Source organism: Atractosteus spatula, chromosome 2, assembly GCF_055471065.1.
Source record: "Atractosteus spatula isolate fAtrSpa1 chromosome 2, fAtrSpa1.hap1, whole genome shotgun sequence".
Lineage (NCBI taxonomy): Eukaryota > Metazoa > Chordata > Actinopteri > Semionotiformes > Lepisosteidae > Atractosteus > Atractosteus spatula.
In genome coordinates this window covers 66,496,730-66,518,180 of record NC_142707.1, presented here as the reverse complement: position 1 = coordinate 66,518,180, position 21,451 = coordinate 66,496,730, and the positions used below count along the sequence as shown (strand labels likewise).

At 41.2% G+C, this 21,451-nt stretch overlaps 1 protein-coding gene across 3 annotated transcripts in view; it reads left to right on the top strand.

Annotated features, from left to right (window-relative positions):
* scaf8 (SR-related CTD-associated factor 8) overlaps positions 1 to 21,451 on the top strand; it is a 91,223-nt gene that overhangs the window by 34,885 nt on the left and 34,887 nt on the right. For 2 of the 3 annotated variants that reach the window (XM_088909427.1, XM_088909431.1), the window contains exons 17-20: positions 42 to 180; positions 776 to 841; positions 1,125 to 1,364; positions 1,545 to 4,906. In XM_088909427.1, coding sequence (XP_088765553.1) covers positions 42 to 180; positions 776 to 841; positions 1,125 to 1,364; positions 1,545 to 2,659 — 1,560 coding nt within the window. In that variant the 3' untranslated portion in view covers positions 2,660 to 4,906. Of the gene's footprint in view, positions 1 to 41; positions 181 to 775; positions 842 to 1,124; positions 1,365 to 1,544; positions 4,907 to 21,451 lie in introns of those variants that run through there. The other variant, XM_088909429.1, reaches the window with a different exon arrangement.

Below are 21,451 nucleotides of genomic sequence, written 5' to 3'. Positions count from 1 at the left end.
AAAACCTCCTGTTGCTGTAAACCGGTATGGTTCAATTTCAGATTCCAGTGGCTCAGGGAGTTCCCGCGGTTGGGCTGGTGCCCCCAGCGTTTCCGGTCACCATGACGATGCCTCCTCCGGGTTTTGGGCCTCCTCCTCCGTTTCTGAGGGCTGGATTTAATGCTTCACAGCCGCCCCCTGGTAAGGGATTATGCCCGCGCATGTTCTGGAGGTAGAAACCCTCAGGGACTTTCTTTCCTTCGGAGGTACAGAAGTATTGGTGTCAAGCATTTCAAGCATTGTTTCTTTTATTCCATGCTTTATTACAAATATTTTTGTGTATTGTTAATCGTGGACCGCTTGAGCCCTTCTGCATCTCTGAGAACACATGGGTTTCTGATTTAGGCCGGTTGAATTATTGTATCTAGATCTGAAAACGTGGGTTTTATATCAGTGCAGAAGTATTGTAGTGTTGAACACAACAGGATGTGTTCTTGTTCAGAATATAAAGATTGTTAGAAATGTGTTAGGGACTCATGGAAGAAATCTGTTTTTCCTTCTTAATCTAGAATACTGAAAATTATGAGAATGTTTTAATTCGTAATTTGAATTATTTATTAATAAATAATAGTAGAGCTTTTGCTTTAGACCAGCCCAGTGATAGAGCCAACTGATGAAGTTGCTGTAGCTATTCTTTTTTGTACGAATAGTTTCATTCTGAATTGGCATGGCAATTTAATGTCAGATTACAAAGACCGTTGTTCTAGTTTTATTTTTTTATATTTTTTACATTAAGGTTACATGCCGCCTCCTGTAGTTCCACCAACAGCTGTAGGACCTGGAATTCCTTCAGTACCAACATGTAAGTTTAAATTAAGTGAAATGTCTAAAACCACTTATTTTCCGATGTGCAGTTTAATGCAAGTGTCCGACTTTTCTCTGCATCTGTGAAGCAACACGACCTGCACATACCATATGTGCATTGCGTCTAACCAAAAGTGTTAAGAGTTTACAATTTCTAGGGCAACTGTAATTCATGTCAGTAACTTAGTTTGGGATTTTTTTCATTGTTTGGAGAAGGAAATCTGTGTTTTCTGTTTGCAGTATCCATGCAAGTCATTTAAGAGTTGTTTGTTTGTTGTCAGCCTTGGTACAGCCTTCGATTTCTGCAGCCCAGGAGGGTGTGAAGGATTCGCCCTTTGGAGCGGTCATGCCTCCGGGTAGTACCATTCCGGGGAGCTTTGTTCCTCCTGCTATACCAGGAACTGGAGCTTTTAATCCCATTGGAGTCCAGCCACAGCAGCGAAGCAGCAGCGCAGCGGAAGAAAAAACAGCCCAGGCAACAGAGAAGTCAAATGCCTCAACGGATGCGAAAACAGTGCAAGGTAAGATACTTGGTGAACCCTTGACAGCCCTTCCAGACTCGCAGGTCTATTAGGAAATGGGTCTGACGCTAGGTGTTTTAAAAGTTTGTCTCTCATGCATTGAAGTTTTTGAACAAATGATCTCTCAAATGGTCTCTTCAGTTTACCTTATCCACATACTTGTTCTGCTCTTTTCTGTAGGAATCCAAAGCGATGTCCAGAATGCTTCTGTTGGCCTTCTAGGCATTCACCCTTCGATGTCCCTGCCACACCCTCTGCATCCTTCACACATTCCTGGCCAAAGGATGCCCGGATTGTTGCCTTTAGATATTCGGCCCGGTATGATACCACCACCTCCCGGCCCAAGGTTTTCACTCTTAATGCAGCCTGGACTACCTCCTCAACCAAACAACATGCCTCCCACCTCGATGCTCGATTCCTCTTTGCAGACAAGGCCCCGCGGCCCATTCCCTCCGCTTGATCACTTCAGCCGGCCTGAGGGAACTTTTGGCAGACCTGCAAACCAGACGGGCCATAGTGTAAGCAAGTCGGAGGATGGGAGACCCAGGGGAAACGAGAATATTCAGCAAGAGGGTGACCAGGATTATCGCTTTCCACCTGTCGAGAAACAGAGTGCAGGCCTCCTGAGGGCTTCGGCAGAACAGCGAGAGAGTGTTAATAGGCCGCCTCTGCTCGAAGGAAGGGATGGGGTCAGGGGTGCGCCAGCAGAGAGCAGAGAGAACCTCAGAAGGGAGCCTGGCAGTGGTTTTAGATCCGAGAGCCGCTGGGGCCCCCCGAGGGGAGATTTTGATGAGCGCGAGCTGCGGGGGGTGCCCGTTGGCGCCCCAAAGGGTTTTCACGATGACAGGCCGGGCTCGGGGGCGAACTTCCGCTTTGAAGGCCGGGGAGGACCCTCTTGGAACCGCGGGTTTGAGCCAGACGTCCACCGGGATTTTGACGACCGGCGCCGCCCCTGGGAGAGGCAGAGAGACCGGGACGATAGGGATTTTGACTTCCGCAGGGAAATGAACGGCAGCCGGTTCGGGCGTGAGCGCGACCGCGAGGCCTGGGCATCCCCTCAGCAGCAGTCGCTGAAATTTCCCGATGGGACAAACGAGAGCCAAAAGCAGGACAAACTGCTGCGGGTGAATGGAGAGGAAACGGACCTTAAGCCCACCCCGGAGAAAGACCAGGGCAAGCTGGACGCCCCCGAAAAGCATGCGTCTCCCAGGGATGTAGACAATGAAAAGAATGAGCTGCAGGATGGAGCTGAAATACAGCCAGTGGTAGAGAAAACAGAAACTGAGGGGACATAATCATCACCTAGTAGGTAAAAGATCATTTTGTAAAGTCATCTCTGTAATAGTTAAATGGCTGACTGGACCTTTTAGTAATTCATTTTTTTGTCTGCCACAAAACCTTATCAATTTGTTCATCTTTCACATAACAGCGTGCGACAGACTTGTATAGATGGCTCTTTAGACCATGACATGGTAGGTGATTTTTGTTTTCTTTCTAGTTATGATGGAAGCCACACCCACAATTTTAATTAGATGAATTTTCATTCTGAGCTTGCCAAAAAATTTTTAATGAAAAGAAATGACCTTCCTATGGAAGAACGTAAAGATCCTGGCTGTTTCCAATCGTTTGACTACGGATGTTGTAATACTTGAAAACAGCAGGTGCTGACCTGTTTTTGTCTGTCTGTCTTTTAAATGCTGCTGCAGAATTTTAAAACAATGCCTTCGTGGTGTTTTATGCTTTTATCTTTTAAGTAACATCTGCATAACCCAAGTACAAAAAGAACAGTACTGAATGACTTCTTGAAGAAAAAATTAAAATATGTTCTGTGTTACCCCCAAAATAAATGTCTGTGATTTGTTCCTCATATTTCAGTGAGTTAAATACTATTTATATAAAAAGATCCTTTGAATGTTGGGTACATACTGTTCTAGTTGCTAATAAATGTATTTGTTCCAAATTCTCTAGGATTTTCTTTATAATTTTACCAATACATGCTGTGAAATAGAATGTTTCTCCTTTGCACGATCTGTCCCACCAAACATAAGGAAACACATTTAACCCCTTATGGAAGAGATATACAGTAGTATATATTAACAGTCATCAGTGTTGTGATGGGCAAATAAGTACCCAGACAGACTTAAGCAAATGGAATGCATTATGCATTAATACTGCTAGATTTAGGTTTTTGCTTACAATGTTTTTTGTACTTATATTGATTTTAAAGGCATTTACTTTGTTTAAAGTTTGCAGTTGAGCGGATGGTTTCTTAAGTGTTTTTGTTTTGGAACCCATGCTTTATTTTTGGTTTCATTAGTTTGTAGTTTTTTTTTTTTAGTTGAACCTGTTAGGTTTGCAGCAGTTTTCTGAAGTCATATTCTGTTCACCTAGCTTTTCGATAACACCAGGCTCTACTTTGGATGTCTGAAACTGGAAAGGCAAAGATCTAGTCAAATGTGAACAGAACTGAGCCATGTCGTAGGCCTTAGACTTTGCTACCAGCCAGCATGTCTCTCGAGAGACAAATTTTGATGTGTTGCAACCAAAGTACTAAGTGCTGCTTTTTACTGTAATTTGTAGATTACAGATTTGTAGGCTCTTTTTGTATTTACAAACACAAGTTAAAGTAAAGTGGTTGAATTATGCTCTATGTAAAAGCTGTAAACATATCCAGACAGTCAAAACATAAGAGTGGTGACAGTTCGCTCTTTCTCAAAATATTCACTCCTTTCCATAAGATGAAAATATTTATGATCCTGAGAAATGGGAGGCAGTTGCTGAGAGTTAGACACTCAGTATCTAAAAAGACAAATAGGGAAAAAGGACTTATTTAGTACCACTGGGTGAAGAATTGAATCTAGCAGTGTTTTCCTCTGATAGGTCTGGCAACTAAGGATTCTGATTTAAGGATTTAAGGCTACAAATACAACATCCAATTCATGCATATGATCTGTAATGGAATTTTACTAAAAACCCTATGGTTTTCAGTAACAAACCAGCTGTATTTCTGGAGATAAATATCAATTCCTGCAAAATGCAGGAGAGGATGACAATTACGGAGGTAACAGGAAAAGATGCAAATATTAATGTAAAATGCGATGAGATAAGATAGGCAGCTTGGCTTCAGTAGTACTGTAGATGGTGCTGTCTCACCAGACAAGATTTTAACCTGCTGTTAATGCCCTGCCACAGGAATGGGCAAATCCCGTCACCTGGGCTGCAGAATCTTCTAGTTTGTAAACCACCTCATTTGACAGACGTGACTGTTTCTAAGAGCTCAAGCAGCATTGCTTCCAGTCATAAACCCATTTTGAAAAAAATGTAACCTATTGGATTCTGGCCCGTAAGGACGAAGGCTGCCCATCCCTGAGAGGCAAGATGCCCCCTGCCTCTGCCTCTTCCTGCTCTCATCTTCTGCATGTGTGATGCTCCATAACAACAAATGTTTGCTTTTTCTTGGCTGTAAATAGGTCGCTAAAATGTGTAATGTCTAGTACACGCTGATTGTGCAAAATGGGTGAAAAATTAAAAAATTAAAAATATTTTCTGACTAGTTCATTCAGGACACAGTCTGTGTATGAGAACGTTGTAATCTGTGTTGAAGTCAACCTGGAAAACTGATGAGGCTAAAATGTCAAGATCCGATTAAACATAAAAATGTCAAGTTAATCCAAGATAGGTTATATAATTCATAGGAAAAATTGCTGCCTCAGTCTTGATCATACCTGTGAATGATACAGAAGTGGAGCTGCAGTAACCTGAAGACTTTTTCGCACAACATGACATCTATAAAACAGAATGGTTGGATTGTCAAATTTATGGGGCATTGAGCAGAACAGTCAGCATTTTCCACAAGAACTGAATTTCTGACATTTTAGTACATTTTAAACTCATGTTTTTCATAAAACAGTATCCCATGAGACAGAAACAATGGCATTTTTTCCATCTATATATGGTGATTAGGCAGCATATAAATTACATTTAAATATTACATTAATAGGGCTGTTGAGTACTTTGCAAACAATTCCACCTGTGTTAGTTATACCATTAACGTAATAGATACAGCAGAAATAGATTTATCCTTTTACCAACCGAGTGCCAAAGAAAATCCATTAATCAAAACCAAAAGTATTTAAAATCAGACATTTTCTGCTCTTTCAGATCAGGTTTTTTTCTGTAGTGACATTTTTGCAAAAACAATTTTAGAGCCTTCCCGTTATAAAAGTACGGCACATAAAAATATCCTCAATTGACTGTTCAGTGTGAGTGTATAAACCAGATTTGGAGCAGTTTGAAGGGGTGAATCTATTCAGTTTCAACATTGCTGGCTTGATTCTTTTTATCTGCTTCTACTGATGTGCGATGCAATGAATGTCATATAACAGCACTGCAAATAATGAATCTGATTGTTTTTTGTGTGGCATCTCCCACATTGAATCACTCCGAATGTCCTGCTCATTTCATTCATAAACGGAGTGCTCTTTGAGAAATACATGGCCAAGCTCAAGCAACCAGTCTCTTAAATATCTGTGACCAGTACAGGAAAGCAAGTCTGAAAAGCCCATGTGACTTGCCATAGTAAAAGAGTGAATAACATCTGTTTCATCACCATCCACAGTTCACCTTCACTATTATTTGCTTTTATGAAAGGGTTAGCAAGCCCACGATAGACAGGGACGTTGACTAATGGAATATGACAAAGATCTGCAACAGGCCAAAAGGCAGAGCATTTCATCATTTGTAAGAAAAATAACACTCCTGCAGTCCTCGGTTAATGGATATCACCTTGTTACCTGAATTGTGACATCAGCCCTCATCAAAGCGGCACATGAATATGATATTTCTGATTTCTTATGTGAAATCATTCCAATATTAGTAATAATCTTGCTTATTATGTTATTATGTTGTACAATTTATTGCTGCCCACAGAAAACAGTTATGCTGGATGTAGTTATTAAAGTCTCTAGTCTTCCATATTGTGCTAAAGATCATGTCTGTAAGGCATGATCAAATGGGATGTTCTGTGGTTGGTTTAAATCAAACAGTGACATCTTCAGTGAATTCACAGACTGGTGTTTATTTTTTGTGAGAATTAGAAATCATTACAAACGAAATTCCTGTTTGTGTTCTAAAACATACAGAAGAGTGTATTGTGGTTTTACAACTTAAATGTTTTCTGTCTTTCCAGTTTGGAGGACTTATATTAATGCTCTTGATTAGGAGTTTGATCAAATCAAACTGAAGTTAGTTCTTAAAAACACATTTGCTGTTAAATCTTAACTGTTATAAACAGAACTGTAGGTAAATGTACCCACTCTTAAGTTATTTCACACCCCGTTTACTGCCTTTGTTTCCGAGTACCCTAAGATATCCCTGAAAACCGTGATTAAAATTCTATGCTTTAAGGAAGAGGACAGGGAGGGTGTGGGGATGGGATTTTTATCACACACCCAGTCTGAGGATCAAGAAGGTATTGGAGGACAATCCCCAGTGCCTAAGAGCTGTTTTTAAAAGATTGATGTTTAGCGTAAGTTACCAATTGTGGTCAAGAAACACAATTCAACAAGTTTATCTGTGAACTGACATATTAAATTGACCTAAAAGCACTGCCAAAAGTTCTGTTTTCTATTCCTATGTGTAGAAAACCAATACATTTATAAGTTCTCTGTCCCAACAACCATTCTGACTTCAGTGAGAACTGCATTTGGTCACCTGTAAGAATTGCAATATCTATAAGTCTAGCAGGATGGCTTTGACCTATTTGTGGGGATTTATATGCGGTTATACTTTCCTCTTACTGTAAAAACATCCTTCACGTGTTATATGCTTAATGCTGTCAAGAGAAGCTTAGAACCGTATCTTGCGACAGATGGCATAACCTTTAAAATATAGTGTAACTGTTGAGGTTTCTCACCACTACTTTTCTTCAGTAGACAAAGTTTGCACTTTTTTAATCATTGTGCAGTATTGCCACATTTATGGTCACACAGTGGCTAAATGTCTCACAGCTACCTCATGTGGCTCATCTCTTATACCGGGCGCTAGAAGTCGCTGTGGTGCTGGGGTACTCGCCCAATACTGAATAGTGTCTATGGTCTGCACACCGGACAGCGGAGTTCAGATTATTTTCCACTCGTCATTCTAAGATTAAATCTCAGACTTCAAACACTCGTTCTTGTGAAATAGCCAATAAATGTATGAGTTGTGCAATTAGGCTTGGCTCCACTGAAATTAAAGCAGCAGTAGTAGTGGTTAGTGCACAGTACTCAAACGTGGGAAGTTGCAGGTTCAGATCCTCAGGGGAGGGGGCTGCTGTTGTACCCTTGAAGATGGTACTTCACTCAGATGCTCCAGTAACATTGTTTAAAAGGCTACAAACGCAAGCCTTAGAACGTACATTTTGTGTATCATGTTATCAAAGCTCGGTCTGCTTTTACCTCATTTAAAAAGTCAAAAGGTTTGGATCTGAATCTGCAAGTATGAGTGCACAAGTGTGCCTGAAACGCTTTTAATGTGCAGCAAAACAACATCCATTCGTTCAAATATACCACCGTGCCAGTGTAAAATGATCCGGGCTTAAAAGGCGCTTGTAGAGAATAAAGTAATTCTTGGAAGCACTGTGTACTTTCACAGGTTCGGCCTCATCTATAATTATGTGTTCTTCCAGGGGACATTCCTTCAGACAGGTGATATTAGAAATCAAAGAAACATGAGCAACAAATCACATGGCTGGATTCCACTTCACAACATCAGAAGAGCTCATTCAGAAACTTAACCTTTATATACAGTAGGCCTGCAGAGACACATGGTTCACCTTTAAAACCAATCCGCTCAGCACCATACAAGGAGGAAGACCCTTTCGCCTCACTGCCATCACTCCTAATGGAGAGGCATGCAACCGCAAACGGGCAGGGATTTCACACCAGTCCACTTCCAACAACACACAAATGACAAAGGGTGAGATGTGGTCAGCATTTGTCATTTTAATTGTTCTTATTTTAGATTCTCAAACCTGTTTAGGAAATTTCTGTGTGATTATCTTACTATACAACCAACAAGTTGAGAACTAGCCCTGGCAGTTAACATTTGTCACAAGTGGATATTTATACACCGGCAACCGTGTCATTGATCATAAGGTCATTCGGTCAGTATTTGATCATTTAATAAATTGAATCTTTTTTTTTTCCCCCACCAATGGTTCGCTAATGAAACTTGTTAGGTACTAAAAATTAGTTAAGGGCAAAACCCTCAAATACACCAATTCGCTTAATTAAATTTTTGCTTTTTAACAAATTGAGTTTGAACAAACTGATTTGAAATGTTTAGCCTCCATTTGTTTTTTCAAAGCCTACATTTGTAAACCATAATAATCCTTTTGAAAGTCCAGCTACACATTTACTTTATTTCAGAAAAATCAACACCTTGTCAAGTTCTGCTGCATACTCATCACATCCAGTGAGGATAAGAGTGCAGAGGTTTCTAAAAATAGCTACAACACTCATTTAGAAACCGACTTGGGAACTGGGCTAGAAGCACAGTTGATATGTTTCTGTGTACTTTGCAGACATACACATGTTTGACAATGTTTTGACTCTGGGGCCCTTTTAAGAGCAATCAATAAAGAGCTGAAAAGCTGTAGATTTAGGTACCCCCGTGTAATCCAAACTCGTCAGGCAGATGTTTCACTTTTTAACAGCTTGATTATTAAGAAGAATCTCCTTATTGCTGCACCGAAGTCTTATTGTTTTTAAGCATGTTTGATTTCCCTCTGCTAATAGAAAGTAAATATTTCATATGAAATAGCATCAAAAGTTTTAACAAACTGTAGTCTCATGTACATGGAAAAAGTTATAGCTAATCAATTTCAAATGGAAGTGTGAAGTCTAAAAATGAGCTCTGCAAAGTTTAAATATTTTAAATCATAGTTGTGCAAAAGCAATATCTATGCCTTGCTTTATTCATGTACGGAATTATAAACCTCTAAAAAGTGCAAAGTCCAACGGACATCCAACTGAAATTTCACCCTAATAATGTTTCTAATAACGTTTCCGACAATTCAGAAGGCAAAATAGATGAGTTTTATAATGGAAAAAAATACACAATGCAGCTTAATCTTGTGGATTGTTGGCGGCATATTTCTGACAGTGCTAAAAAGACCCTTGGCAAAGGCAGGCTCAGCTGGCACTGCCATCGCAACTGAAGAGGACAGGTCGAAGCCATGCGAAGCTCACACATTCTGTTGAATTAAAATCTCCAAGATCAAGGGGGCACTGTAAGAGGTAGTGAGTATACTGTAGATATGTACATCGAGACATTATGGCAGCAAACGTCATTCTGTTCTGGAAAGAAACAGGAGTGTGTGAAGAGCTCATTTCAGGAACAAAGTACAGTACACTGCAAAGCATGGGTAAAGGAATCAGTGCAGGATCATCAAAGCATTTATAACATGTACAAGTTGAAGAAAGGCTATAAAACTGTATATTCCCTTTAATAATTCACACTTCACGCTTGTCCTGCCTGGGAGACGCCTCTGTATCCCCCGGTGTAATACTGACAGAGGAAATCTTTAATGCCCACTGCAATATCTCTTTCAAACAATGTAGTGGAACTATCTTCTCCCTCATCTTACTGTAACACTGCTGCACCGACTTCTTGGTTGGTACATTTTGTCTGTCACTATGTTGTTATTATGTTGGGAGTGTGCCGCAAAACAAATTTCCCAAAACGATTTGCAACCGTTCAAAAGTGTACTGCATTGTTGCAGTGGATCGAGCCGAGTCCCTCTGTGGTAAACTGGGCCAGCTCCGGTGGCACTAATCCCATCCCCTAAACGTGACCTCCAGCTGGAACCAGCAGCTGGCCTGCCTCTGGGACTGGAGGAGGAACACTGGTACTCAGTCCTGGCTTGTGCACCCAGAGACACAACAGCAAGATAACTTTGTGAGCACTAACGTGATGGCCCATAGTCTTTAACACAGTTCTTACAGAATTTATGTACATATATTTCTCTAAACTCACAGTGCTGTGCAATAAATGATTTTCCTTCATACTACTGGTTTGGTATTATTTGCATAAATTTTATTTCCAGACTAACAAAGTCTGCTTGCATGACATTTATCTGTAGTGTACAGTAGATTGTGTAGAATAGTGTAGAATTCAAATTCTAGGAGCTTTTTTCCCCCACAAAAAAAAGTGCATAATACATTGATTGAGACATGTAAGACCAAACTGATTTGCGTCACTTTGCCCCTTAGATATGGGACCTCCGTTCATCCACAAGAATAACGAGTTGAACAGTTTGGTAAAAACAGAGTGTCAGCTTTCTTTGGCCGTTTCAGCCAAAAGGCCCTTAAGTCTGAAAATCCAACACTTGGTTACCAGCTCAGAATGAGGTCTTAAACCCAGCCTCTGTCTTTGTCAGGGGGAGCCTCCTTATTCCCTGCAGAACCCTAAACATCCAAGACCTGTGACAGCAATTTGTGGATTGTTAGCTGTAGTGTGCTGTGGGTTGTGAGCTGTTCTGTTCTTGTTTTGTTTCTTTCTGAAGGGAACAGCGTGATCTAAAAATGCTTTTTAAATCACTGTTTGCGCCTTCCTTGTTTATTGTTTCCGTGCAGTGATTCACACATTGCTGTAGGACATACGCCTGGAATTCCATCACGACAGACCAAAGCTGTGGTCTGCTTATGAGAAAACACCCTGTGCCTTCTTATTAACACAGCTGTGGAATTGCTGTGGACCTAAGGAAAGAATACAGTGGATTTTTGTTTTCTGGTGTAAAACAGACATAAGCGTAGTCAACCCTCAAATCATTTTTTAACAGTCATTTAATATCATGTGTATTGGTGAATCTGTCCCCCTAAAGAAAACTGCTGAATAATCTGGGTGAGAAAGATCTAAATTCGCTTAAGTGATAAAAACAACAACATAATGTTGAACTCATTACCCCAGTAATGGTCATTTTTAAAATCCTTTGCCCCACAATTCTATCTTTTTAGCAGCACAGATCAAGACATAGCAAGAAAAACATGTTGATCTCAAAGCTGCTGGATGTACTTTTCCATAGTCTGTAGTTCTTAGGATGTAAAGAAGAAAAGGCAGCCCCACGAGATGATTCTTTAGCTGGCTCATTTGTTGTTGTTTGTTGTGTGTTTTACGCTGGAAAGACCTCAGATCATCACAAACATACAGCAGATTTGTGTTTCTTACTGACTATACTGATACCCTGGTGTCGGTTCTGTGACAATATTTCCTGGATCTGTATTGTGAAGTATAGTATACGGCAAAGTGTGGAGTTTGAGAAACTCCTCGAGAAATCTATGCCATGCAAAACGTCCGAGATATGCAAAGTAAAACAGACATTTGCAAAGCAGCATAGTTAGGTGCTCCTAGCACTGAGGCCGGTTTGCTTGTTTCTATCCAGCCTCGACGTTTTCTTCACGAAGTAGTCAGCATTTTCGTGAAGGATTTGCCGTGCATCAACGGGATTTAAATATTTATGCCCGTGCTCATTACTGACAGTCAGGTGGCTAAATCCCATGTCCACATTCTTTACTGCCTTTTTTCCTAGCCTCAGAAAATAATTGTGATTCCCTTTTCGGCAGCTTAGTCTGTTTTCCTGATTAATTTTCATTGGAAATTAGATTATGCACCGCAGTGTTTTCGCCTCAACAATTGAATAGTATCTGGATGCAAGTCGTTCATCCGCAAAAGCCCTTCCCTGTTCAGTCCCAATTGACAGCCAGAAGTAAATTCTCAGAGGGCAACGGCATTAAGGCAGCTCATACTGGCATCTGTGATAACACTTGTGATCTGCAGGGAAAGGCGCAGAGAATCCTGAGTCTGTGAATCTCAGGACTGAAATAAGCCAAGGTGAAATTTGCCGTTTAAGGAATGCAAGTGAGATTTCCCAGACTTCATTGTAATATAGCACCAATTTACTTTCACCTCTGTGGATACTTCTTGCAGAAAGTTTTCAATGTCTGCCTCAGCTGGGGGGTTGTTTTTTTCGTTCTGAACTAAAACAATTTCCGTCACAAGACTTTCAAAATCTCAGAATGCTCCAAACCTACCGGAGGTGCGCTGTGGCAGTGTTCAGATGTGTGTTCAGGCTGTGTTCAGATCTGACCGGCTTTGCTCCGAGCCCCTGCCTGTCCTCTCGTGCACGATTTCAAATCAATAGCAGCGCTATCCTCATGCATGAGAACGAACTAAAGAGCTGCGAGTCTGCTTCCCGGGGGATTCTGCTGAAAATGAGAAACATGAGTCTTCTTGGCGATTTCATTTGAACAAATAAATAGACAAGAGAAAAGTCTAACCCTGGTGTGTGAAGCACAGAGATAGACCAATCTTGTCAGGTTGCCAAGGGCTATTACTGATGTGCCTGGACCAAAGAGAATGAGTGAGAAAGACCAATTACAGTGGGTCAGTTGATGCAGTATTTCATTTCAGCTATGACATATTTTACCCCAAAGGCAGGAGTATAATTGTGTGGTGATTCCCTATCCAATTGTTTAAATGTTGGCCAGTTTCTCTTAGTGCCTTGGCACACAATTTGTATTGTACTCTCTGTTCAAGAAGATTATAACACCAAGTTCCAGCACATGAACACAAGGGATCTGTACCTAAGGAAAGCTATTATATATATATAATATGAGCAGTCCTACCTGTTAGACACATCGGTGCTAAATCACTAACTTTATTTAGACATTGGCCAGCCCATTACTACTTCATTCGTTCTTTATCTTCATTTTATACAAATTAAGAAGTCTTACATAGAATAGTCCGTGATAGTGAGTGTGAGTCTTCTCTTGAATTATTTTTATGGAGATAAATGATGAAAGACTAAGATTCACTTCTTTGTTCTTTGTATTTCCTTCACATTCAAGTCAATAAACACTGTTGCTATGTTTGCTTCTGCCACTTCCTTTAAAAACAGAAACGCTTCATACATTTATATATATATAATCTTGCTGTCATTTCAGTTAGTATTGGATGCGGTTTAGACAGTAAGAAAATAGAAAATGACCATTACTCACTGTTCTTTAATAGAATATTTAATCCCTGTGGTCAGTAATGTATAGCAAGTTTCTGGAATTAATTAAGCAACTCCCTTCTAACACTCATTTTATTGTGCAAATAAATATAAAAACTTGGCAGCTTATTTCCCTGTTGTTTTACTTCAACAATTAATAAGATTGACTTGATAATGTTTCCTGGTGTTTCATTGTGACACTTTAGAGTTTAGAGTTGCAGTGATCTATTAAGGTAGGTAACCCTAGTTGTGCAAACAGTGGACATTTTTAAAAGTATTCTAAGCTTTGTAAAATAACGGTATCGCATAAAATCAAGACAGAGGAGGACAGATCACACAATAGATTGTTAGATAATGTTAGATAATGCAATGCCAGATTTTAGGTTCCTCAAATAAAGTACACATCTTTTCCACACCTGTAATTTGTATCTGTACTGTCAGGAGAATATAGATGGCTGTGTGTTAAATTAGTGTCTAACTGTTCTAAACCATGCTGTGAGGGCAGTAAACTAGCAGAATATGTATTTAATGACAGTTAGGTTTTTTAATAATAATTAAATATTGCTAAGAAAGTTTAAATCTCTCCAATCTCTTATTTTTTTTGGTTTGCACATGCTACAAACACATAACAAAGAGATCTCAGATTATACAGTATAGCCAAGTGCTGTGTGCTCACAATTGCACTATTGCGGAATCCCTATCATTTACTGCCTCTGCCCCTTTCGTAATGTGGTTGCAACAACGGAATAAAAATCTGATTATACTATATTAAAGCCCAGCCCTTCTGCGTTTGCTTTCGTGACCGGCACTGTGAGCAGTTCCGGTGAACACCTGTAGGGGTCACCCTTGATACCCAGTGCATTTGAAATGCAGTATACCAGAACACTTCCTGAGACCAAGGACAGGAAAGAAGTTGGTATGACACCCTCTTTATAAGGAGCCTGAGCATGCAGTAGCTGGGGTTAAAAGCAGCAGAGTCCCAGCTGTGAGCAGAGGAAGAACATAGCACAAGCTACCCCAAAGCCAGGACTAGTTTCCCACTGTGCCAGCATTTCTGGGGGGCCACTCAGTTGTGAGCTTTTATATTGTGTAATGTTTTAGGATCCCAGGGAATACTGAATATAAACATATTCTCTTTTCAATAACATGCAGATGATGTATGATACACCCAATCAAAACAAAAGTGATTGATGGTAAATCCAGGAGACGGAGTACCGAGATACAGAATATCCTGTCAGCCCCTGGGCGTTGAAAAGACATGCCTTTTTTCTCATTCTGTTTGGCAGGGAAAGTGTAATTCTGTTCAGTGTCATTCTGTAGCACACATATGTTTTGGAAGGAAGTTAGCATGCCTTGTTATGCCTTCAGTTACTAGTGCTGCCTAGTGTCATCCCAAAAATGTCCCTGATGAGCAGTTCAGTGATGATTCACCATCTACATGATGCTTTGGGTTCTCCTTCACACCGTACAAGTCACATGTGAAAACAGACAATTTATGGTGACCATTACCGTATGATCTGTAAAGCCACTTACTATACATTTAGTTGGCACGTAACACGTAACACCACGCTAGTGCCTGGAGGTGCCATATATTCAAAGGCTTTGTGTTCATAATGATTACACAGCATCTGTTACAGGTTTGTATTGCATCATTTCACGAGTCCAATCCCTTCAGGACACACAATTTCTGAACAATCGTTTTCTGAATCAATCATTTTACAGTTTATGCCATCACCAAAACACTGTTCTTTCACTTGTAGTGGAATATATGACTTTCTGTAAGTAAGAATTCCATTGCACCAGTACATGTACTGGTTACATATGGCAATAAAGTTCAAGTTCAAGAATACTAGCCATTAGAGTAGGTGTCAGCTCATGGGGTCTTGCTACAGATTTCAGCCAGTCAAGTGATTCTGTATTACCCCCAAAAAATAAAAACAGAAATGCAAAATACTGTGTGAGCAAATAAAGGCCTGTGACTTTAAAGTGGTTCATGTCCATGCAAAGCGTTAAAGATTGAACGCTTTGTCCCTTTAGCTATCCATGCCTCCGTCTTACAGTGTAGTGAGCTCCTGAGCGTATAAGAGAAAGCCCTGAGTTCAGCCTGAGCTGCTCCCTGCCTGAGCAAGCAGGGCTGTGCTCTGGAGACCACTGTCAGTGTGTCCACACATCACAGTCCCATCCGCTGTGGCGCTGCACACATCTGCTGAGGACAGCGTTATCAGAAGAGACTCCTAATGGGACAAGAGACACGTTATCATGAATTATGGAGAATTGAAAGCAGGCTGCCAACCCTCAGAGTAGTCATCCCCATAAACAATGCAGAATTACAGCTATGACTAATGTTATCAAGTCCATGTTTTTCTCCAGAATGAAGGGAAGGATCAGGACAACAATATTACTTTACAACATGCATCTCAGCCACCACTGGATAAAAAATATTAACAGGGCCAATTCCTTCTTCATTTGATTTTGTTTTATCATGGTAGTGATCATTTATCACTACCTTTGAACAATGTACAATCTGAATCCCTTTTTTTTAAATGAAACCTTTATGTAACCAGACCAGGTGAATTAAGAGCAGGTTCTCATTTACAATGATGATATGAAGAGAGCTCTGATTTATACAGCTCTGATCTGAAGTGCAGAGCTTTCTATGCATCTATCATAATAGTAAAAAAGGAGCATATTATATTCATACATTAGACATAATCAGGCTGCTGGTTACATGGCTGGCCATCTGTTTAGAACATAGTGCTAACAATGCTAAGGCTGTGGTTAATTCCCTCTGACTTTACCCAAAGGGTAGTGGGAGTGTGGAGCAAGCTATCTATCCATGTTTTCGAAGCCAGTATCCTGGCTTCTTTCAAGAAACAGCCTGATGAGATCTTTGTGATCAATCGGCTACTAACCTCTTACTGGGCTAGATGGGCCAAACAGTATTCTCTTGTTTGTGACCTTTCTAAAATTCTGAAAACAATCGCCACAAATGAGATCTTTAGGGTCTCCTCAGTTACCTCTGAGACACCTTCACCCAGTTTCAGCTGTTTCGACCTGATGTTCCCTTGTCTTCCCAGCTATACGGATGGATAGCATTTGGAAGATTTTTCCTTTGTCTCGCTACATTTTCTATGTAAATGTTTGCAAATTGCTGTCTAGAAGGGCTGTGGTGAACACTGCCCCTCACCTTGCTTGTTTTGAATGAGCTGTAAACCCAGAAATTCTCCACCGCGCACAGATATCAGCATCAAGAACAAGAAACCGATAACAACAAGGGGGCTCTCTATAAGGAGGTCTTGCTGTCCTAAAAACCTGTTATCATTACCTTTGCTGGATTTAACAAAAAGCTGTTGGTGCTCCACCTGGCAGGAGACATTCTGTTTCTGAAGAAAATTTTCTGTTTTATAATTGACGGAAACAATGCAAAAAACAAACAAAAACCAAAAGTACATTTTTTTTCCACGTTCATAAGAAACAGCCCTGACCTCCTCAGCTCCTCAGAACAATAGAAATGTTTCTCATGAATCCAAGCTCCACCCACTGTGGGCCCTCTACCACAAATGCTGTCCGCCGTTTGTCATTCAGTGCTCTTCACATCCCAGACTTCACTGGTTTTTGTTGGTATTTTTTTTCCAATGTCAGGCAAGCCCACTGAACCAGGTTCGAAACCTGTTTCTTCACCATTACTGTGTGAGCAGCGTGATTCTGTTTATTTATCACGTGAGAAAGAAAACTCCTCTTCCACAGTGCTCCCTTCCTGAGGAGATTGCGTGACACTGAAGTACTTCACTGAAATTAACACACAGACGGAAATTAACTGCAATATTGTAAAAAAAACACCTGGTTTCAGCATTCCAATACTACTGTGACTTCTTAAAGCTAGCCTTTAGACTGGCTTATGTTAACAATAAATAACTGTATCTGTAAAAATAAAGTTGCAGTTATACAACACTAGAATTCAGCTGCAAGAAATCTGTCAGCTGCCCTCCACAATGTTCAACTTCTGGCACAGGGTACATAAATATAAATATACTTGTTTTTCCAGCTAGGAAACAATATGTGGGTTCCTTGAAATCCAAAAAGAAACTTAGAAAACATGCTTTTCAACACTGCAAATAGACCATAAAAAGGTCTTGTAATTCTGAAAGTGGAAATGCATTTTGAGCGTGTTTTATAAATGGTCTAGATGAAGTGGTAGAGCTGTAGGAAAACCGTCACAAAACAAAAGGTTCTGACACAGCAACACACACTTCTAGGTTTTTATTATTCATTTATCAAGAAGACCATTATCTCGAAACCTCCTGTAGCCATTGATATAGGCGAGTGTTTGACTTGGGTCCACCCATCTGTTTTCCAACCTCTTTATCCAATGCAGGGTAGTGGGGAGGCCAGAGTCTGTCCCAGCAAGCAGTGGGTGCAAGGCAGGGTACACCCTGGATGGGATGCCAGTCCATCGCAGGGCACACACACACACAAACACACACACATCAGGGCAGTTTTTTTTCCCCAGAAGTCAATTAACCTAGCAGTGTGTCTTTGGAGTGTGGGAGGAAACCCACGTGAACATGTTGAGAATATAGAAACAGCCCAGGAAGTGAACCCAGGGCCCCCGCACTGCTAGGCAGCAGTGCTAGCAACTGCACCACCATGCCACCCCTTGACTCAAGCTGTCTTTGTCAAGCACCTTTCTGGACGGTACAGCAGCAGAACCCCCCAGCCTCTACCCCACACTTCTGTCAGGTTCACACCTTGCAGTGCGGGTCCTCTGGTTTTCAGATGTCCTGTCCCTACCTGCGTGGTTTTCCAACATTTGACCCACTCTATCGGAGCGACAGCACAGTGGGGAAAATGAGAGTGCTAGCACAATGTAGGCAAAATGAAAAAAAAAAACACTGACTTTCAAACCGTTTGTGAAGTCCCCTCGTCAGCCAGAGTTGATACCTGGAAACCTCGCTGTCACTGCACAGTAGCCATCAGCCGAAGCTCCCACCAGGCTTCGTGCTTCTGCTTACTGTAACGTGAACTGTTGTGTCTAACCTGTATTTGTAAGATGAATAAAATACTTTTTGCTCAATGGGCTTGGTAAACCAATATTATGAATTGTCATGTGAGTACGTTCCTAGTGGGGTTTTTTTTTTTGTTTGTATTGTTCTGTTTGTTCAGTTTGAAAATACCTCAGGACTACACATTTACAAAGAGAAGTGTACAAAGATAGATTTACATGGGCAGCCGCATAGAGCAGAAGCTTCTATGAACAGTATCTTCTATGGGCCTTTTTGTGGAGATTTCAAAGAATTTCATTCCTCTAAATTCAAAGTAAACCTCTCTGCCTTTGATTTCATTGCTGGCTGCATTTTAAAGCAATGCCTGCTAGCACACCTCTTCTTTCAAACCTTTATCCGCTGTTCAACTAAAAAATGTCATAAATGCTAATCAGGACAATTTCCTTCCCTGTTCTGTCATCCTCTCTCTCTCTCTGTGGCCATTTAAAGTTTTCCATGTAGTATCTCAGCTCAACAAGTGTGACGTTATTAGAGCTTTACAGCTACAGTGTTCGTGTTCACGCTGTATGAAGTCATGGTGCACATCCGTGAGCTTTAAATAAAACACAGAGATTCCTTTGTGAGCTGATAATTTAAATTGGAAGTTCCAAACAGAAAAAATAATAGGAGGAATTAGGAGGCACTGAACGGAGTCTGTGTGGAGTTTGTGTTTTCTCCCCACGCTCGTGTGGAACTGGCCCTGGTGTGTGTGTTTGTGTGTGCCCTGCGGTGGACTGGCTTCCCGTCCAGTTTCTATCCCTCCTTGCTCCCTTGGCTTGCTGGGATAGGCTCCGGCTCCCCCACAGTGCTGTACTGAACGAAGCGGTTAGAAACTAGATGGACAGTTTCCCAGCTAGCCATGTCAAAAGGTGACGTGCTAATGAACAGGGCTGTCCTGCCCCTGAGAGAGTTCTCTCTGTCTTTCTGAATTCCCCCTCTGTGGCTCGGGCTTATGGTGCCGAGCACGAAGGCAGCTCCCTGTGTCACAGGACGCCAAGCTGCTCCATCTCCTAGAAACCCATGATCATTGGTGTGTACTGTGTGCCACTGGGAGGACCAGGACATACTTTAACCACCAGTAGCTCATTTCCTTCAGTGGTGTTCAGTGAACCACACTCACTTTTCCCTGTCTTTAGGGCTCCGGACACCCTACTGTACTGCAGGGAGAGTGACCTTTTAACTCTTGGACCTGAGGGCTGAGCAATGCTCTCATCACTGCCACCAGTGTACCAGAGGAAATGTCAAGATATGGGAGTAGTCAAGCCCTAACCTTAATCCTATCCACCATGCATATACTGTATACATAAATGTAATTGAGTCCAATTAACATGGATTGTAGGTCAGATTGTGGTCACGACTTCTTTATGCGTGACTGACACGCAGTGCAGATCAACATACAGCTTTGCAAAGCAAAAGCAGCAAAAAGTGACAGTCTTTTACAGACATAACAGTAGCAAGATACAACCATCATGCTTCTTTGCAGACATTACGATAGAGCACCACCGATATCTTCATTACAAGAAAAGCATGAAGGAAAACCCCACTACAAAAGAATCAGAAAGATTTTGTGGAGAAAGGCTAACACTCCTCTTACCAGCGGAAGAGCTGCAAGTACTTGCTGTTTTGCCAGTTGTATTCTTCTGGCAGAAATGCAGCTTTCTTTTTTTGCCCAGTATTTACTCAACTTCTTACCTCTCTTCATGCCGGGCAGCTAATCTGAGCGCTATGCATGAGACAAATGGATTTTTCCATAACCTTTTTTACGATAACTTCATTGTCATTGTTCCTCTGGAAAAAGACTGCTCAAGCAGCAAGCACCGGGTTAGTTTCCTTGAAAACAAAGAGATGAATTACAGTTTTAGATGAACTATAAAAGCCGAGACACCTTTAGAACCAGTAGCCCGGCGCTTTTATCCTTATTCACCACGCTGTTTGGGTCCCCAGCCCAAAGTGAGCAAAGTCAGCTTGCATCACTGTCTACAGTGAAGGGCATTACAAATCAGCACTTTCAAGAGCGCAAAAAAACACCGGCCTGTAGAAACAGGGAGTACATTAAACAGTCTTTTAGAGAGGTTCTTCAGAATTGTTCTGGTGAGGCTGAATGATCAATGCAGTCATTAAGTGAGTCAGTTAAAAAGAACAGTTTGGAGTAGCGTTCAAGGACTCTGAAACTAAAGTAACTGCTCTAGTGCAATATTCTGTTATGTCTGAATTTTGGTGTATCACTGCTGTCCACTCTTTTACTGGACACCCACAGACCTGCGCGCTGACTATGAGGTCTTTCTGTTGGAGTGTAAAGCTCTGATGGCACCCTTTCCTTACTGGTGTTACTGGTACAAGCCTATCAGTTCTCTTGACTCTGCAGTTTTCATTGAGGACATCAGGCTTAAGTCACTTCTGTCAAAGTTCGTGGTTAAACAAGTTTGTCTTCAAACAGGGATTGTTCCTTTTCTCTGAACGGCTTTGAGGCTTGCGAATTCGGGGCATTTCTCTGTGAGAAATGAATTGTTTAATAGACTGTTGGCACCAGATGCAGAAATGGTTTATGGCACAAAGAATTACTGCTAAGTGGGTACGTGGGACATTTGCCGAAGAAGTTAAAGATAGATGTTTGATCGGCGTCAGTTGTTAACATAGTTTGGCAAGTTATTTCAAGGCATTGAAACGTAAAAAGTCAACTGGCATCACCGCCTACAGTGCAAATCATTTTGAATCATGTAGGCAATAGACAAAATATCTACACCACAAGTTAACAAACATGTGGAAGTCATCATCACAGGAGCTCCTGGAGGGACCATTCTCCTTTGTGTTCTGTGTGGTGTGGTTTAGCGGAGACCAAAGGCTAGACAATAAATCAGTCCTGCACAGAGGCATGTGTAGAGAAAAACTGATCAGCGCACTGGTGTGTGCGAGCGACCTGATCTCTGCACAGAAAAGCAACTCCAGGCGGCGCGGTATAAATTCAGATATCTCCCCCAAATGACGGATCACCCTGGCAGACAACCATAAAA